The 20,840-nt window shown below is 41.9% G+C and overlaps 2 protein-coding genes across 4 annotated transcripts in view; one reads left to right on the top strand and one right to left on the bottom strand.

Annotated features, from left to right (window-relative positions):
* Nucleotides 1-20,840, top strand: part of SLC16A6 (solute carrier family 16 member 6) — a 54,032-nt gene that overhangs the window by 26,395 nt on the left and 6,797 nt on the right. The gene's annotated exons all lie outside the window — the stretch shown is intronic.
* Nucleotides 318-20,631, bottom strand: AMZ2 (archaelysin family metallopeptidase 2). 3 transcript variants are annotated; one of them, XM_032797199.2, is made up of 6 exons: nt 18,284-20,626; nt 16,776-16,949; nt 14,894-15,022; nt 5,085-5,248; nt 1,427-1,603; nt 318-620 (listed from the first exon to the last, which is right to left on the bottom strand). In XM_032797199.2, the coding sequence occupies exons 1-6, from the start codon at nt 18,600-18,602 to the stop codon at nt 474-476; spliced, it is 1,110 nt and encodes a 369-aa protein (XP_032653090.1). In that variant the 5' UTR covers nt 18,603-20,626; the 3' UTR covers nt 318-473. The 3 variants fall into 3 exon arrangements, with proteins under 3 accessions (XP_032653090.1, XP_032653092.1, XP_032653091.1); XM_032797201.2 differs by lacking the exon at nt 1,427-1,603 and having other exon boundaries at nt 18,284-20,631; XM_032797200.2 differs by lacking the exon at nt 14,894-15,022 and having other exon boundaries at nt 18,284-20,628.

Genomic DNA, 20,840 nt, shown 5'->3' with positions numbered 1-20,840 from the left:
GACAGTGCCTGGACAACTAGCACAACCACTCCACATTTGCAGCTTCAGTGACTCCTCATTGTCCAATGCTCCTAATTTTCCAATGCTAGAAAAAAAACTAAATAAACACCAAAATCCTCCGCAAACATTTAGAATATATATTTTATAAACTACACATTAGGCCCTGTTTACAAGATGTTAAATGTTCTTTTGTATATTACTGCAATTAAGATTAAAATGTACCTTAATTTCTGATATGAGAGCACCAGAGAGCAAATATTGTAAGGTCATGGCAGAAATAGCTACTGTCTGGGGAAAGAGCGTATAAAGGTTAAATGTTCAGCGACAAAGGGATGGATTTTTATTTAAAGATCCTTACAATGCAGTGGATGATTCATATCAAGTTACAACAGTTTTAGAAGTAGTCAGCCTGAAAGTAACTCTTTAAATAGAGGAGAATGTTTCCCCTTTGATACTACATACCTCCTACAGCTTTATTTCTGCAAGACATCAAGACATTTTAATACCCATTCTCGATACTCCTTAAATGCTTCCACAGGTTTCAGCAAGCCCATCTTGGCTTCATTTCTGAATTCAGCATCCATTCCACTATCATCTTCATCCATCCACCCCAGTAATGCCTAGAAAAGATACACAAGCTGAAGGGCTATTCATGTTTCACATGAACACTGGACCAAATTAAAATACTGAGCAACTCCAAAACTGTTTGCTCCCTCTCTCCATTACATTCTATTGGTAACAACAAATCCAATTTGCATTGATTAGGATCTTTTCCACAGGCCAACAGTGTATACAGCTATTCTGCCTTCCATCTTAACTACACAGAATTGTCATTGTAAGTGGCTGCTTCTCAAGCTCACTACTTAGAAGAACAAGTAAACACTTAGTTTCCAATAAACCACAGGGCCAGTATTCTGCATAAACAATTATCTTTCTTTGCATGTCTCAAACCACAGTTTCCTCCCGGGGCATGAATGTCTGTGCTCCTGATTTTTTAGTCTTGTAAGTACTGCAGTAGTGGACCAAAAAGGCACCAAGAAAAAAGCAGACACAAACTACAGTTTCCATAGCAATGTTTCAAACAGAGCAGCAGAAACAAATGCCAGAAAAATGTTTCTTCCTTCTGTGTGCGTTTGTGGGATTCACTCCTGCAAGGGGTCAAAAGGTTAAAAACTGGGATTGGATAATGCATGCTAATTACTGGACAATCAAATGTCATACTCTTTGGCAAGGGCAAACAGCCACAGGGATCTGTAAGGAATCCCCCCCATATACAGCGTTGCACAAGTAGTCAGGTGCATCATGACACAGAAAGAAGATTTTCATTTTCTCTGAAGCATCAACTATTGGCAGGGTGCTAGACCCACAGGAGAAGTGGCCTGTTCCTCAGTGGCAAATCTTCCATTAGTAAGCAATATCTTTGTACCTGGTATCTCTCCACAATGTGAAAGCCAATGGCAGACTGCAACTTGCGCAGACAAATTGGACACAGATCCAATGGGCGTCGGTCCGATTCCTCCAGGTGATTGGAACCCTGCATCACACACTGCAGCCACTGACAGTGATGGAGTCCAAAAATGTGCCCAATCTCATGGGTCAGGGTCTGAAACACAGGTTTTATTTTGCAAATTATTGTAATCTATATTTTCCCCCTTTTCTTCCACTCTCCCTACACTGGCAGAACCCATTATAGCACCTTACAAAATGGGCCAATGATAAAACAGATCCACTTCCAACCCACTCCAAGATAGGGCAACAGACCTGGTATGGGGCTGGTACCAATTTTAGTTACAGAAAAATGAAGAGGCTGGCCTTGTAGTTAAGGAAAGGAAATGAGTGTTCAATTCCCAATCCTGCCACAAACTTACTCTATGAACTGGGTGAGTCACAATTGCTCTGTGCTTTAGTTCTCCAGCTGCAAAATGGGGATAGTAATACTTACTTTCTTCCATCCTTGTTCTGTATTGTGGATTTGGGCTCTAAGCAACCTGAGGTAGGGACTGTCTCTTCCTATCTGTTTGTACAGCACCTAGCATAGTGAGGCCCTAATTTCAGCTGGGGCCTCCAGACACTGTTGTAATAAAAACAAGATATCCCGCTCCCCAGACTACGCTCAAGGGATTTAAAAAACCCTGATGTTTGTTTATAAGGATAATTCTTCACACATCTGCATAGTGCTAACATCCAGGGAACACAAGGTGCGTCACAAACAATAGCAAGCTAAGGGCTTGGCTACACTTGCAAGTTGCAGCGCTGGTGAGGGGGTTACAGCGCTGCAACTTACCAGGTGTCCACACTTACAGAGCTCAGCCAGCGCTGCAACTCCCTTCCTGCAGCGCTGGCTGTACACCTGGTCTGCTACGGGTGTAGCAAATCCAGCGCTGCGGCTCATCAGGTGTCGACACTCACCAGCGCTGTTATCGGCCTCCAGGGTATTAGGAGGTATCCCACAATTCCTGTATACAACAAACCGGAAGGTACTCCCTGGAGCTACTTATCTAAAAAACAAACACAGCTGCTCTTTGCTGCAGCGAGAGAGGGAGCTGAGGCTTTGGAATGTTCACAGCTGTTTGCTTGAGGAGACAAACAGCACGGCGGGGGGGAGGGGAGGGAGTCCATCGGAGAAGCTGCTTATCTGGTCTGAAGCCTTTTTACATTTAAGAGTGATTGAGAGAGGGGTGCGGGAAATGGGCAGAATTTGCAAGGGCAGGGAGCTGTCACACAGTGTCTGCTCCAAAAATCATCCGCACTCTCTGTCTCCCCAACGCTCCCTGTCACACTCCATCCCACCCCCCTCTTTTGAACTTGCAAGGCAGGGAGCTGTCACAGTGTCTGCTCCAAAAATCCACTCTCTCTGTCTCCCGCAAGCTCCCTGTCACACTCCACCCCACCCCCCTCTTTTGAAAAGCACGTTGCAGCCACTTGAACGCTGGGATAGCTGCCCACAATGCACCACTCCCAACAGTGCTGCAAATGCTGCAAATGTGGCCACACTGCAGAGCTGGTCGCTGTCAGTGTGGACACACTGCAGGGCTAGCCCTACACAGCTGTACGACCACAGCTGTAACTACCAGCGCTGCAAAAATGTAAGTGTAGCCATGCCCTAAGACTCGCAGCCCCCAATTGACCCACAGAGGTTGAGTTTACTGGCATTCAAATTAAGGATTTACTGTGTTTTATTTAGTTCAGTCAATATTGAGCACAAGGAGGCATGGTCTTCCTTCATTTGGAAATTAAAACATATTGATTAGATGAAGTGATTTCTCCAATTTAGAAAAATGCACCTATTGTTCCTTCTAGGTCCCCGGACAAAGGCTATCAAACCACATCAATCTACTGACACAGGAACCACTAACAACAACAGTAAAGAGTCCTGTGGCACCCTATAGACTAACAGACGTATTGGAGCATGAGCTTTCGCGAGTGAATACCCACTTCGTCGGATGCATGGAGCGGAAATTTCCAGGGGCAGGTATATATATGCAAGCAAGAAGCAGGCTAGAGATAACGAGGTTAGCTCAATCAGGGAGGATGAGGCCCTCTTCTAGCAGCTGAGGTGTGAAAGCCAAGGGAGGAGAACTGATTTTGTAGTTGGCTAGCCATTCACAGTCTTTGTTTAATCCTGAGCTGATTGTGTCAAATTTGCAGATGAACTGAAGCTCAACAAAGACCTTCCTGCAGCTAGAAAAAAATCTCAAGCCCTCAGGTATCCCACTGATACCATCTCTTCCGGAAGAGGTTGATTAAACAGATAGGCCTGGAGGTTACTGAACAGGCTCCATCCAACCAAAGTAAAGCAGATTGGTAGTGGATCCGGATTAATGGAGCTGGATCCAATCCAACCAAAGGGCTCTTAGCAAACCAAAGCCCCTCCCCCTTGCAAAAACACTTATGCCACTCCTGGTTCTCTGCCCCACCAGTGCTAACCCCTGCTCCCCAGTCCTCACAGCAAATACCACTCCTCTCTTGAGATGAACTATAACCTTGGAGCCAAACTTTGTCACTTCTTGGGCCTCTTCCCAACCCCGGTTTCAGATTCACGGATCTGGTTTTAATCCCCCCTTGCCAAGTACCCTCTACTGAGAAACCCTGCTCCCATATACTACTCCTGTGCCACAGTGCAATGCAAAATTTTGCAGAAATTAATGTTGTGCCCACAGAATTTCCTTTCCCCCACAGAAATGGGCTGCAGTGCTGCTGGCTGCCACTAGAGGCCACAGGACCTAGCAGAGCCCAGTTCATATATAGAAGACACTGCCGTTGGGGAGGGAGTTAGAGGTTTCCCAACAGGGGCACTTCTCAGCACACCCTGAGGGAAGGAGATGGCAGTGTCCAGAAAATAGCACACAAGCCTGGGACCAAGCATCAGACTGTTTATCCCTTGGGATCTCTGGGCTCTGAGGGGTAGGGGAGCAGGTTTCTAGGCTGCAGGGGCCATGGCTGGGCTCTGGGGGCAGAAGGGTGCAGGTGTCTGGGCTCTGGGGGTACCCTGCAGTTGGGCTAGGGGGAAGGGGTTTCAGGTGCATTAGCTGGGGGGGAGCATGGCTGGGCTTTGGAGGGGAGGGGTTGTAGGTGTCTGGCCTCCAGCAGGGCTCTGTGGGAGAGGGGGCAGAGAAACAGGATTGTCATAGGGGTTTCTTTAACTCTCTACTCCTGGGGGAATATTTTTGTGTCCCTGTATTGTTACAGACATACTTGCTGACAGGTATTGTTAAATAAATTACCAAAATAACTGAAACTGGTGTGATTATGTAGTGTTATTTTGACAAATAAAATTTGCGGAATTTTAAAATATTGCATGCAGAATTTTTATTTTTTCAGCGCAGAATTCCCCCAGGAGTAATATATACAAGTGTAAGGAATATCAGCTTGAACATTCCACCTGATCTCAACTGCAGGGCTGGAGGATAGAGAGACAGATTCTGCTGTCATTTACATTGGTGTAACTCCATTGACTTCACTGGAGTTGCTCCTGATTTACACCAGCAAGAGGAGAATTAAACCCTTAGAAACAAAAGCTATTTTTATTTCCAAATAGAAATTTAAGGCTTTCAATAACTCTCTAGAGCCCAACAGGCACCGACCTTGCAGGACCTCAGAAGCAGCATACTGTTGATTGCAGGAGTATAATAGCCATCAAAAACTGAATAGTCTGCTGAGGGAAGCTTCTTGACACGCTTCAGTCTGCCTTTGTAGCTCGCACTATAAAAGTCACTGTCATACCTGGCAAAGCTGAAGATCCCCATTCCTTAAGAAGAAATCAAAAAGGAATTCTATTAGAGAAGACACCTTCACAGTTCAGTGCAACTGCCCCTGTATTCTCACTCCGCAGTCCCTTGAGGGTGCATTCTAGGCTTTTGGGCAGCCATCTCTCTCTACCTCCTAACCAGGGGTTTTCCATGCTGTACAGTTCCCTGCCTACACTGATATTCCCAGAAAGCCAGACTGCCTGTAACAGGCCATCGTCTGCGCGTTGATTTCTCTATGAAGACTCATGAAGGGCATAATTGCCAGCAGTTATAAGTTGAGCCCTACCCACAAACACAACTGTGATTAAACTTACAACGATCTGAAGTCCTAGATTTGCTATTTTAAGTCAATGCCAAAAGAGCACTCCTATGTTTTGGGTTACATTGTGTTAGATACACAGAAGTCTTCAAACAAAGGAAGCATCAAAATAAATAATAATATACATTGTACCCTGTGTTTTAAAATCACCATTTTGCTTTCACGTGTTCTAGTTAATGTACCCTTCAGTTTATGGCTCAGCACAGAAGGACAAGTAGATCTACCCTCATCTATTTCTGAGCAAGCTAGCTACTGTTTAGCAGAGCACTGGTTTATAGCCTTGGAAAGCAGTACAAAGAGAAGGTAGTAGAAGAGCTTTACGTGTACTACTAGCGACCTCTTCTGGTCAAAGAAGGATTTGACAGAGCTCAGAGCAAATATCTGAAAAAACAAACACAAAAAACAAAACAAAAAAACCTTGTGTACTCAGTTTCCCTTGATGTTTAAAAGCCCAATTAACCTTACTCATATTGAGTAGCATTTCCTCCTTTGTGTAATCCCATTGATTTCAGTAGAACTACTCATATGAGCAAGAGTTGCAGATGTAAGTGCTAAATAATTGTCCCATATTGAGTGTAACACAATCTTCAAAATGGGGAAAACACATACTTAGGATCCCATAGCGCACATGATTTTGCACACGAACAGTCTTTGAAACAGGCACGTGGATTATTACTGTTAATATTTTGCACTTATATGGCGTCTTTTCATCTCACCATGCTTTACAGACATTAATTTCACGTAGGGATACACTGTGGCACAGGGAGATTAAGTAACTTGTCCAAGGCCACAGAGAAAGTCAGGAGCAAAGGCAGGATTAGTATTCAAAACACCTGGCTGCCTGTCTTGTACCTTAATCACAGGAAGATATTATTTAAATTGATTATACTACGCAGGACCTATGCCACAGATACAGTACATTTCCTTTTCAAATAATGAATCCAGATCTTCCATGTAGTGAGTCCAATAAATTCCCACTGTGCTGATTTTTCTGAGTTGTTAAATCAAAATTATTGTAGGAATAGCTGAAGTACAAGGCACCTTACTACTGAGCATTTCCTGTATGACAGGTCCCTGTGAAAAACAATATAGTGTGACACTGAACATTATTAGGCTATTTATGTCCTTTTGGATGTTATAATTAGCAATGTGATGAAGAAGACATAGGGCCAGCGCCTCACACTATTATTCACTGAGAATGGAACATGACTTCTGCAGCACCACTGATTCACAGTGACTCAGAAAGGAATGGATGACTCAGGTTGTCAAACACAATTTACAAGGCTCTGTTCCCCACATTCGTGTGTGTAATTATCAGGGGCATTTGGTGCCTACTTTACATTAACCATCCAGGTTGCTGTAAAAAACAAAAACAGTCCATTTGAAAATCTATTCCTGCAGGATAAAATCCTGATGTCATCAATAGGAGTCCTGCATGTAAGAAGTCAGCAAGCCTACACCCCATATGATTGAAAGTTTCTACTGAAAATCATTGCTGATTTATAATAAAGAGAGAAGTGCTATGTACAGTAGCAGCAGAAAGAGAAACAATAATGTACACACACAAGAATGTTCAGGGCCTTAACTCTGCAATGAAGCATGGGAGTTCCACACCTGGCTCTCACTCCTCGGGTTTGAGGGGGGTACAAGTGATACAGGGGAAAAGAACTTTGCCACTGAGGGAGGAATTGCCTTGTGTTGCCCAATAATGACCCATCTAGCTGACCATGTAACAGCAATGAAGGGCCTCCAAAAAGTTTCCATCCATGCATATCCTGTCAGAAGGATGGCAACATTAAAATGGGGAGTGTGAAAGCAAAATTTTCCAGCCTCCCTAAGAGACATGGCCCAGAAGGACACAGCCATTCCCAGGGAGAGGGACTGACTTAAAAAAATAAGTAAGATTACAATCACAGTTAAAGCTCCTTCTGCACATAAAGAAAATGCAGTACAATACAAACAAGTAGCAAAAAGGGCAGGTGCCCACTATATCTAGGGGTCAAAAGGGGCGCTCTAGCTCTGTATTTCCCAGCTGTGTGTGTGTGTGTCATACTAACGTTCCACTAAGGAGCTTTAGATCTGATGATTTTCCGTGTGGTTTTCTCCATGACACAAAGCAGGACAGATCCTGAAAGGTACCAATCATCTACATCACCCAATAAAGTCAGCAGGTGTTAGTTATTCAGCACCTCTGAGGAATTTCACCATCATGTTTAAGTTTACAGACAAAAAATGCAGACTGCCAGACATTAAATGTAGCTTGAGAACTTGGGGTGGGATTCATGACAGTACTTAGGCACCTAAGACACAGTTTGGGCTCCACTGCAATCCACAAAATTCCCAGCAAACCTTGTAAATGCCTAAACTCACTGGACACCTAAAGTTTTTCAGTGTAAAAGTTCCCTATCACTGTGAAGTGATCCTAAATTCTATAGTGCAGGAGCCCTGCAGAAATGAACTCAAGTGGTAATTCTACAAATTGTGAGAGAGTCTCCAAAATGTGTGAGTGATGGTGTCATAAGATAGGTTTCAAATATGGGCACTTTAACATTTTCCCAGTGCTTTTTATCTAATTGAAAATCTGCACAACAGCAATTATGAGTAAGGCTATGATTTAGTCACGGAAGTCACAGAATCTGTGATTTCCAGCGACCTCTGTGACTCCAACCTATGGTGGTTGGGAGCTGCAGGGTACCCCACGGTCCGTGGGGGCAGGGAGCTGCGGGGTACCCCTGCCACATCTGGTGGCCCCTGGATCTCCAAGCCACTACAGGCAGCAGGGTTCCCCACAGCTCCTGGCTGCCACAGAGGAACCCCCAAAGCTCCCACCCACTATGGGTGCTGTGGGCCTCTGGAGCTGCCAGTGGTGGGGGAACCCCTGAGCTCTCAGCCGCCGCAGGTGGTAGGGGTCCCCAGAGCTGCTGATGGAACCCCCAAACTCCTGGCCACCACAGGCAGTGGGGAACCCCCAAGCTCCTGGCCGCTGCGGGCCCCCGGTGCTGTGGGTGGCCAGGGGTACCCTACAGCTCCCAGCTGCTGCAGGCAGGTCCTAGTCCCTGCGCAGCTGCCCCACTTCAGGTAGTCTGGACCCATAGATCCCCATTTTGTCAGGGATATATTTAGTAAAAGTCAGGGTTTCAGTGAATTTTTCTTTTTTTGCCCGTGACCTGTCCCTGACTTTTACTAAAAATATCCGTGACAAAAACTTAGCCTTAATTATGATACTTTATATATTAGCAATAAATACACATATTGTTTCAGCATAAAACACCATGTATCTCAGCTTTTATATGTCAAATGGTAAACTAAACAAAGTGCATCCAAACAACACATACAGTTAGTCAAAAAGCCCTGGCGCTGCAATGTAAACTACTGTTTTTAACAACATTAATGTTCTCCATATATTTCAAATAAACTGTTAAAGACTCCACTAGATTATTTTACACTGGTCTCAAACGTCACTCAAATTTTAAATTTTGAGTTTGCAAATTTGGAATGGTATCAGGTGATTTACTGTATAATAAGGGATACCAGACTTCTCTCCTAAAGTAGGATTACGAACAAAGGTGCACAATGGGACATTTTGTCTGCTTAATGTCAAAGAGATAATACAAAGAGATACCACTATTTCTTAGTTAATTTCAGCAATTGCATATGGGCCTCTTTGGCACGTGAGTTTATGCTCACTTAGCTGAATTTTCAGAAGGGTCTTGGCCATGGGCTTCAGTCACCAATGTATTACTCCAGTTTTAAAGTTGGCATAACTCAACTGAAACTAGATGAGCGGAGTTACACCACTGCCAGAGGGACATTTAGCAATGGGGAAATCAAGCCCCAAATCTTTATCTTTGAACCCATTGTTCAGCCCATGGAAAAATTTGTAATTTGAGCACAAACAGCATTTGCTTCGCATTCACAATTCATCAGCGTGGACACCAAACACAAACACGTTGTCACAAATACATGGACCACTGTTGAAGATGTGGTCTATGTCACAGAAACCAAACACAATGATACATACTGCCAGGTAATTAAAAAACAATTATTAAAACAACCAACTACAAAGCCAGAAGCCACGCTTGATCCTTACTTTATGTTAATTTATTTAAATTGCTCATGAAAGGCTGAGAAAACAGAGAACATTTATTTGTTTTTATTATATTTTCATCAAGTTTAGACAGATTTTTGCCTCCCCAATCTATTCATTTTAATTACCCGGTTGTTGTAGGGGAAGCCTAGGCACCTCACTTGGCTTGGTGGATGGCAGGGATATTCCTGGATTTTCTCGGTGCCAGAAGTTAGGTGCTGTGTTGTGTTGTAACACCTAAGTCCCTTCATGGATCCCACCCTCTATGCTTAGTTATTGAATAGAACGGGTGCAGCAGAGTGAAATGGGTGCAACTTCCTTTTTAGAATCTCTGCCCTTTCTGTAGCACAGCTACGTGAATACAGATTGCTATTGTTAAATGCTATTCCAGCATTACCCAGGACATACACCTCTACTCCAATATAATGCTGTCCTCGGGAGCTAAAAAAATCTTACCATGTTATAAGTGAAACCGCATTATATCGAACTTGCTTTGATCCGCTGGCGCACACAGCCTTGCCCCCCTGGAGTGCTGCTTCACAGCGTTATATCCGAATTCGTGTTATATAGGGTCGTATTATACTGGAGTAGAGGTGTAGCTGGTATACGCAGCACACACTACGGTGCAGGTGGAATTCCATCTTCCATTCTAACCACTCCTTTTCAATTAATAATTATTTTCTTAAATTAACTTATTTTAGGCTGAAATTTAGCAGGCTTTGTTGAAGTTCAGAGGTACTTTGTGGCTGTATGCGTATAAAGTCTTATTAAAATCAGTGCAGACACTTTTACATCTAATTAAAAAAAAAAAGAGACCTCTTCCAGGATGTATTATAGATTGTATTAGTCTTTTACAGCCTCCAAAAGCATGGTAGGTGACTTGCTGAATCAAGCAGAAGACACAGGCCTTGTCTCAAACAATGTACAATCTTGACCCTGAGCAACTCCATCTTCCATTGGCTGCAGAGTCTCTCAACATCTCCCAGGATTGAACCACACTTTATAAGGAACAAGAGCAGGGGATGGAGTTAAGGCTAAGCTTTCAACTTTAATGCAGAGATTCCGACTGATGGTTTAATTTTTCCGTGTTAAAACTGCACTATTACAAAATATCATTAAAAAGGTATTTAAAACGTTCCCTAAAAGGGCAGATGGGGCTGTTCCAGGTAACTTTGGAAGATTATGTTTCTATTTCAACTAAAGAAATATAGTTCTTGACACTTGTCTCATTTTGGGTTCAGAGGTCATCTCCACCTAATAAAAATGCTCTCTGAAGGCACATTTTGTGGCAGGCAGGCAGTTCTGAAGTTAGGAGTCTAGTACCACCGGAAAACACATCTTTTTAAGGCAGCTCTGGATATCAATGAATGAACTTGTGCACTGGACCTATGTGCATGGTCCCTGCATTTAATTTAGGATTTGGTTCAATGTTTTGGTCCTGTTTTATTTTTGTCTTAGTCCATTTGCTCATTTTGTTTTAGTTTTGGTTTGGAGTGATTTTGTATTTTGACTAACATTTGGTGTTCCCAAGTTTTTGATCATAGCCATATTAGCGCCAATCCTGAGACTAATGTCAATGGCAAATGAGCACATTCAAAGCCCCCCAGAATCGGGCCCTAAGCTGTATTGCTTAGCTCAGGAACGTACTTAAGTGTGGGGCTAACTTTAAATGTGTGAGAAGTCTCATTCAAGTCCACAGGGCTACTCAAAAACTTAGTCACATGATTAAAGTGCCTTGCTGACTTGGAGCCTGTGCCAGGTTTTGTCACAGGTGATACACAGATAATTTAGATTCCTCATTTCTGGAGTCACCTGGCCAATACTGGGGAAATAAAAATAAAAAAGGAACACTGAAATGGAAAAATACTGCTTAAATTAAAAATATACACAACAGGGCCAAAATTTTAACTGCGAACCTTTAAGGTGAACATGGTAAGTCAATTGATTCTTTTCAAACAGTACTTTGTTAAATAAGTTAGAATCTCAATTATGAAAAAAAGAATCAACATATAAAAAATTCCAAATTCACCCCACGTGTAAGAAAGGGCAATTTCACTGATTTCTATGGGAGTTTTGCAAACACAGTGCTTGTATCAGGCCCATAAGCTGGGAATTGAAGAATGAGTCAAATTAGAAGCACCTATGCAAACTGGATTTGATTGCTAGCAATCAGACTCTGGCGAAATAGACAGAGCTACTTACACTGCGCTTTGGACAGATGTCAGACCAAAATCTACTTGCACTTACATCCAGCAATCCACAATGAAATCAATGCAGCTGTCCAATTATAACTGAGTACAGAATTGGGCCCATGGCAAGATTGCTTTTTATGCCAACTAAGTCTTGCAGTTAAATATACATGCCCACTAAGCCCTGCCGCTAAGCGAACCATTTTACCCTGTCACTGACCTGATCAGATTTTTGCGAGCATACATGTTTTTGGAATAGCTAAGATGAGAAAATGTTTTATAATTTTGCTTTGAATACCACAGGCACTCTATTTTATGGTGAAAAAGCGAAAGAACAATATTCTGAGATGTAGATTTTGGGTATCATAGACTAAAGGCTGTTGTGGTCCATGAAGTGAACTCATGGTGCAAACATAGAATCAGGACAGAGAGGGCCTGTGTCTCCTTTCACTAATGCAGGAGTCACTCCATTGCCCTTGATGTACTGACTCCTAATTTACAGTAAACTAACATCGGACTCAAAACCAAACAGTCTAAATGTTATGATGACTTTATGCATTAAAAAAAATTACATCATTTGGGTTTTTTGCAACAGCAAAAGTCTATCACAACGTAGAGGCTCAATTAATACTCCTAGGGAATGCCAAATTCTGATTTTATGTGACCGGGAGATTTAGGAGTACAAGGAAGACTAGATCATAAGACTGCAAGATTTTTTTAAGTTATTTTCATATAAGATTGTACACAACATAAAAATGTACATAACATTACATCTGCTGTGTGACTAACCTGTCAAAATATTTCTAATTTCCAGTATACCTAGTGAAAGACATCGCCCATATCTTAGCCTGTTAGAAAGAGGGTGTGACAGTTCTTAAGAATACTCAAGACTGAGAGTCACCCTGTTATCCCCAACCTCCAGCGTGAGGAAGTCCTGCCACTGCCTGGCTGGGCGTCATCTCCCTAACACCATCAGCCCTTCAGCCACTCAAGCCCTCTCCTCTGGACTATGCCAGCCCTAACTTCCCCTTGCAGGTGAACAATCGGTGCACCCCAGTCCCGAAGTTCCTTTGGATCATTCCCCTATGACACTGGCAACTCTCAGAAATCCCAGATCCTCTGCTCCCAAAGGAGCAATGTATTTAGGGTGACCAGACAGAAAATGTGAAAAATCGGGACAGGGGGTGGGGGGTAATAGGAGTCTATATAAGAAAAAGACCCAAAAATCGGGACATCTGGTCACCCTAAGTGTATTCCAGTTTTATCTTAAACCACCGCTCCTGTAAACCACACAGTCCTTATGAGCACTGAAATAAAGCTAATATTGTTTTATTGTAAGAAAGAATAAAGATTTAACTAGAAACAAGAGAGAGCAGTGGAAACATATGGAAACAACGTAAAACAGAATCACAAAATTTGAACTTGGGTCTATATTTATTAATAAATACCTTTCCTACCAAGTAAAGTAGGTTTCCCCCACAAAGTTCAGTCTGTTGCAGAGTTGTCTGGTTTACCAAGAAATATGATGCAAACATGAATGAAAACACCTTCGTTCCACAAGGAGTTTCTTTAGTGCATGGATCCAGAGGGTCTTTCCTCCTGTTATAATGAAACCAACCTTTTGTTCCTATTCAGAGACAGGGCAAACCCCTGTCTTGTTGTAAAGTCCATTTTTTGACCTTCAAATGGTTTTGATTGTTTGCAGTTGCTTCTGATGATTTCCCATTCAAAGTCTTACTATTGCACAAAGCTAAACTGAGCCTTGCATTGCATCCTCGGCTAAACAGCAAGGGGTGACGACTCCCCCACCCGGAAATAGGCATTAACCCCAGTGACTAATTTTTACTGCAAGTCATCAAGCATTCTCTCTCATTTCATATATATCCATCTCATACATACATCTCACAATGATTATGAATCTTGACAACTTATGAGTCTTCTGTAGATAGCTTATGTTTCTCTTTATGGATAAATATCCTGTACAATGTTTGGTATACTGGGCTTGTCTGAGGTGAGTTGTCTACAAAGAACAAGGGACCCTTTGCCAAGGGGTTCTGGTGTTGCAGAAGGTTCTCAGAGTCTTTGTAGCAGCAACTCACTAATTTTGGCTGTTCTTTTTCAGCCCACCCTCTGCTTGTAGCAGTAAAGAATCAAAGAAAAACAGGTGATTTGGACAGACATTGACATGTTCTGAGCTGGGTTTAAGTTCTTTGGGCAGCAAAGCCTTCTTTATTTGAATAAGATTTTATTTTAAAAAGCAAAATGCACTGTTTACTTACCAGAGTATGAAAAATTACATCTTGAAAATGTGAGCTCAATTTCTTTGGCATTTCTATAACTCTCTAAACAAACACACAGAAACCAGCACCACCCCTACTGTGTCAACCAAAAAATCCCCTTTAGGGCTGTGAACTTATCCAACAAGATTCAGTATAGAAAGGGAAACACATTTAAAGCTATGAACAAAGTTTAAGGGCAGGAGTAGGCAACTTACGGCATGCGTGCCAAAGGCGGCACGCAAGCTGATTTTCAGTGCCACTCACACTGCCCAGGTCCTGGCCACCGGTCAGAGGGCTCTCCGTTTTAATTTAGTTTTAAATGAATCTTCATAAGCATTTTAAAAACCTTATTTACTTTACATACAACAATAGTTTAGTTATATATTACAGACTTATAGAAAGAGACCTTCTGAAAACGTTAAAATGTATTACTGGCACGCGAAACCTTAAATCAGAGTGACTAAATGAAGACTTGGCACACCATTTCTGAAAGGTTGCCGACCCGTTTTAGGGACTTTTCTTTTAACAGTAGATTAATCAAAACTGTTTCTTACTTTTTAACTGTCTTTTGAATGTAGTGATTTTGAACTGTAAGAGTTCAAACAATATCACACACTATTGCAAAAATTATCTACCCATAAATTATATATCAATTCAATTAATATTTTCCCCATATTTATCATATTTTATACACATTTCAACAGTAAATTGATTCCTAGCATTTTGGAGTCATTTTAGTTTTCTCCACTGATATACTCCAGACATAATACCTTCTGTCAAAGAGGCTTGGCCAAAGACAAAATTCCAGGATGCCCTTGGATAAAGATCTATCATTGTTATCCCAACAATACAGAAAGCATCTTCTGGCTTTTTCTTTTTTAGGTATTTCAAGAGGTCCCCTGTATAAACAATAGAAAACAACTCCTTTCAGAAGAAGGATGTGTCACCACAGAAGAAACCTGTGAAAGCAGTCATAGGGATTATGCCAGTGGTTCTCAACCAGGTGGGTCCTTAGAGGTGTTGCAGGGAGTACAGCAACCCATCTAGATATTTGCCTAGTTATAACAGGCTACATAAAAAGCAGTAGCAAAGTCAGTACAAACTACAATTTCATGCTGACAATGACTTGTTTGTACTGCTCTATATAATATACGCTGAAATGTAAGTACAATATTTATATTCCAATTGATTTATTTTATAAGGCAAAAATGAGAAAGTAAGCAATTTTTCAGTAATAGTGTGCTGTGCCACTTTTGTATTTTTATGTCTGATTTTGTAAGCAAGTAGTTTTTAAGTGAGGTGTAACTTGGGGGTACACAAGACAAATCAGATTCCTGAAAGGGGTACAGTAGTCCAGAAAGGTTGAGAAGCCACTGGATTATGCAATGTAGGGGTCCAGCCACGTTATCAAACTGAAGCCATTAATGCTGCTAACATGTGGTCAGTCCCTGTAAAAACCCGCCACACACAGAATTTCCAATGGGAGTTCTGTTTGCAGGATTGGTATCAGGATGAATTAGGGCTTGTTAACACACTGTATTAGTGCACAGAAAGCTACAGCACACTAGTTTGCTGTGCACTAAGTCACCATGTGGACCCTGCTAAAGTGCACTGAAAATTTCATAGTGAGCTTTGGCAAAGCAATAAGCCTAGACAAGCCCTTAGGGTAGATAATATTTTTCTATTCAATGCAGTTTTACAAGAGTGGTCAGACTGCTTGATAAAGGTAGATGCTTGAACCTATTGCAGGTTAAAAGTCCTAAAAGTCAGAGGGACACTTGATGGTCTCAGCAAAGTTTCTAGTAGTCACATCACAAAAATCACCACCATGACTGACATTCTAAGGGTCAAAAAAGATAACATTAGAAACAGAAGAATGGCCATACTGGTCAGACCAAAGGTCCGTCTAGCCCAGTATCCCATCTTCTGACAGTGGCCAATGCCAGGTCCTTCAGAGGGAATGAACAGAATAGGCAATCATCAAGTGGTTTCATGGCAATATCCAAAGGAAATGTATCTCAGTCCAAACTAGCTGGACATCTATTTAATCTTTGGACTCATACATTTGTGTTCATTTTAAATAACTAACGTTCAAGAGAAAACTACTTGGGTAGCTGACCATTTGGTTAGCTTAGGGAACTCAGCGATCAAACCTGAATGCACTACCAGGCATGTGTTATATTGATATAACAGAATGACTCAACTGCTTTTTCGAAGCCTGATGCAGATGCTCTTATTTGAATGAATCACCCCACTGATGGCAACGGAACTACTCACATGAATAAAGGTTGTAGAATCAGGTCTGAAACCAGAGCTGGGATTAGACTCTCGCATTACTGAGTCCTAGACTTATGCTCAAACAACTAAGCAACACTTTTCCACTACACTGTAAGTCACATGACTGGAGATTCTGGTGAGCTGCTGACAAAGAATCTAAAGTTATCCATCCTTCTCTCTGTCTGCTTATGGCACTGATTAACCCCACCCCTCACCCCCAACTGTAGTATCTGAACACCTCACAATCTTTAACATATTTATCATTAAAACACCATGACTTAGAGTTTCAAGAAACTCAGTGTTCATTTCTTTATTATCCCAATCTTTTAGCAATGAGGCGGTTCCGAACTTGATGTTGTTCTCCTCCCTACATACCTGCATGAATCTGTAGATTGCATGTGTACTCATTCACTCGAAAAGCACAACCTGTGTGTGAAACAGGAACCGGCTCCAGGATTTTTACAGATAGGCCATAGTAAAAGGCTTCACAGTAATCCTTCAACCATTTCATATAATCCTCCGTACTAACTTTGGTGTCCCCAAAAGAACCTATATAAGCAGTCCAAAATAACATCAGGTTATAAACCTGCTATGGCAGTTCATCCAATCAACTCATATTTTTAAAAAAATCCCCCAAAAGAATGATAACTTTAATATTCCCTCTTATTTCATGTTTGTTAATGAACATCACATTTACCCCAAGTTATCAAAAGAAAATACGAGCAATATTATAGAACACAATTGTAACCTTTCACCATTTCCATGCAATTCCAAGAAAGCCTCTCTTTATTTTATTAACTTCTATTCCCGTAGCCTAAAAACAAAGTGACCAAGTTATTCTACTGCAATACTCCAAGATACTACATCTCATAACAATGATACAGCCATGTCTGGGATAATTATTGTACAGTAATAAAGTGGGAGGTTTGTTTGTTTTTTAAATAAGGGCACTGTTTATCACTGTCAAGTGCTGAGATACATGATATTAAAAACAGCCAAACAATACAATGCTACCCACAAGGGGCAACACAGAAACTGACGTCAGTGCTGTAGACTGCAATAGTGAATCAATTACTCATACCTGTAATTAGAATTTCAGCTTTAAGAGTAATGGCAATTCCCATAAACGCTGATCAAATATGGATGGAATAGGGAAACTGAAGGACTGAGGTTTAGCATATTGTATTTGTTTTTGTTTGTTTTTACCTCAATGGGTTTTCTTCCCCAAGATTATGATTGTTCCTGATTTTTTTAAAACACAATTTTATACACAAGTTAATCAAAAACTGTGAAAGCTATCAGGAAATATGACTTAAATCCACCTGTATTATTTACTGTGATCCTCAATGACATGTCTCTATGCAACATACCACAGAAAAAAACATTAAATAACAGTAATTTGTATTTCTATAGCACCTTTCATCCAAAGAAACCAAAGCAAATTGTAAATATTAATCTTCAGAACACTCCAGTAATGCTTAATTAAGTATTCACCATTTTGAACAGGGGTAAACCGAGGCACAGAAAGGCCTAATCCTACAAGTATTTATGGATGAATTTACCTCTACTCACACGAGCAGTTCCATTGACTCTAATAGGACTACTCGGATGAGTAAAATTAAGCACATCCATAAGTGCTTGCAGGATCAGGACTTTAGTGAATTTTCCATAACACCATAGCTGAATGTCTGAATCAGGAATAAAACCCAGGAGCCCTGACTCCCAAGTCCACTGCTCTAACCACTAGACCACTTTGTCTGAGATCTACTGTAAAGTCTTTTTATTTGAAAATTGGAACATATAACCTAATTAGTTCATATTTAATGGGATAGGCATATTAAAGATACAAATGGCTTGGTTCAGCGATCACAGTTAGACATTACCAATGGGCTGTACATAAATGGTACTTTTCTGAGATGTCGGTCTGCTTCTGTAAGGATCGTTATAAAACTGTTCAAAGTCCTGGGTGGGCTCAGGGTGTGAGGAGATCCAGTCTGACTCCGAATGAAGAGTGATGGGTCTGAAGAGAACACTGTCTGGCTGAAACGCTTCATTCAGCAAACACTTCTCCCTAGACTCAAGATTCTCATACAGTTTCACAAGCTGTGTGTTCTTGGAGATCAATGCCATCCTCAGGACCTGCTCAGAATGTTCAATTACCTTCATCTGACCAAAGGGAAAGAGATAAAAGACCAAAAGCATTTATAAAATCCAGGTTTCATACCTAGCACGTATTCTAAACAGCTTCCTTCCTTCCTCTACCACCACCTGATGACCCCAGCTTTTCATTCCTTTTCTGAGGTGTTGGTAACCTAACAAGCTGTTTTCCGCAGCCTGTTGCTAGCTAACCAGCCAGGATTGCTGAGGCACAGGCCGTTTAGCTTCCTCTTTTCCCTCCAATTTCCATACCCAGCCCCCAAACACACAAGCAACTTCTGCTTTTTGGAGGGAAGTGACCAGCATGGGAAAGTTTTGCTGCAAACTCACAATTCCCAGTCTAGTTCTATGTATTACGTCATTCCCTCACTCCATTCTCTGCTTAAAAAAATCTCTGTTGCTACTATATCAGTCTAGTGCAGGGATTTTCAAACTGGGGATCAGGACCCCCCAGAGGGTCGTGAGGTTATTACCTGGGGGGTCGCAAGCTGTCAGCCTCCACCTCAAACCCCGCTTTGCCTCCAGCATTTATAATGGTGTTAAATATATTAAAAAGCGTTTTTAATTTATTAGGGGGGTTGCACACAGAGGCTTGTTATGTGAAAGGGGTCACCAGTACAAAAGTTTGAGAACCACTGCTCTAGTGGCTCCCACTCCAACAAGATCTTTAGAAATGATTCTAATCTCATTTGCTCCAGTGTAAAAAAACTAAAACCAAAAAACAAACAACAACAAGAAAAACAGTGCAACTCTCTCAGCTGACTTCAAAAGGTTTATGCTGACATAGGAGAATCAAGACCAGGAAGCTGTTTCTTCTGTAAGCTTAGTCAATGCTAGCAACAACTGACTGAACAAAAGGCATTGTGATAAATAAAAAAAAACCCACAAACAATTCATCATCATGCAGTGGGTGAAGCACTTATCAGTATAATACAAATGAATGCCAATTTTCTTCCCCATAAGGACACTTCTGTTAATCATCCACCACTTATGATAGTATCTTGCTATCTCATCTCTTGCTTCTCCCTGTATCTTCATCTGTGATTAGCGGACTCTGGGACTGAATGCTAGATTGCTAAGCATTAAGATGGCTTTGATAACAATTGTGCCTGCACTGCAGGGTGTATTAGGAACTATAAAGTAGACTCAATAATTAAAGAGTAACAAAGAGTCCTGTGGCACCTTATAGACTAACAGATGTATTGGAGCATAAGCTATAAGGTGCCACAGGACACTTTGTTGCTTTTTACAGAGCCAGACTAACACAGCTACCCCTTTGATAATTAAGAGTAGAACATAATATAAATATATATGTAAGTTTATGAGAAAAGAGATTTTATAGATGATATTTTCATTCTCCTAACAATATGTTACAAAAAGTATTAGGCAGGATTGAGGAGATTTTTGAGGGAACAATGTTGATACAATTAGTACCAGTCCATTGTGCACAAAGAATGTATTTTATTATAACACTTTTGATTGTACTCATTGCTGTTTTTTAAATGAGAAAAAGAAAAGTATCAGATGCAGAGAAGAGGGACTATTTTTTTGTTTGTGTTGGTCAGATCTCAAAGGGACACTGAAATTCATCCCTCATGCCTACACATCCTATTCCAGGGTGCATGGGGTTAGCAAAGAATCCACGTCACGCCTCCAAATACATACCCTAATCCCATAACCACACACCCCACAGCAACCCCAATTACTTCCCCACACAGACCCCATTACATTCCACCACAGCCACACACTGTGTACAACCCACATTACACATCCCACACATCAGTCCCAGCATCCCCACTAGTTAGAGTTGCCAACCCTCTGGGATTGTCTTGGAGTCTCCAGAAATTAAAGATTAGGTCATCTGATGAAACTTCCAGGAATATATCCAACCAAGGCTGACAATCCCTCACCCCTCATAGTGCCCACACACACACACCCAGCATCCCCCAACCATACACCCCTCCCAGCTTTGCCCCTTGCCTCCACAGCATGTCTCCCACACCTCTCCTAGCATCCCACCAGCCCCCACAGCACCCCCTGCTTCCCCCAGAACATGCCCAGCACTCCCTGCCCCCCCAGCAACCCTTGCCCCCCACAACCCTACCAGTACCCCCAGCCCCCCTCAACAACCCTCCCAGCATCCCAAGGCCTCACAACACCCCATAGAACCCTCTCAGCACCCCCTGCCCCCCAACACCCCACAGAATCCTCCCAGCACTCCCTGCCCCCACAGCACCCCATACAAACCTCCCAGCATCCCCTGCCCTCCCCCACAACCTTCCC

This window comes from Chelonoidis abingdonii, chromosome 13, assembly GCF_003597395.2.
Source record: "Chelonoidis abingdonii isolate Lonesome George chromosome 13, CheloAbing_2.0, whole genome shotgun sequence".
Lineage (NCBI taxonomy): Eukaryota > Metazoa > Chordata > Testudines > Testudinidae > Chelonoidis > Chelonoidis abingdonii.
Note: the sequence above shows the minus strand (reverse complement) of the source record. Positions and strands in the feature narration are given on the sequence as shown.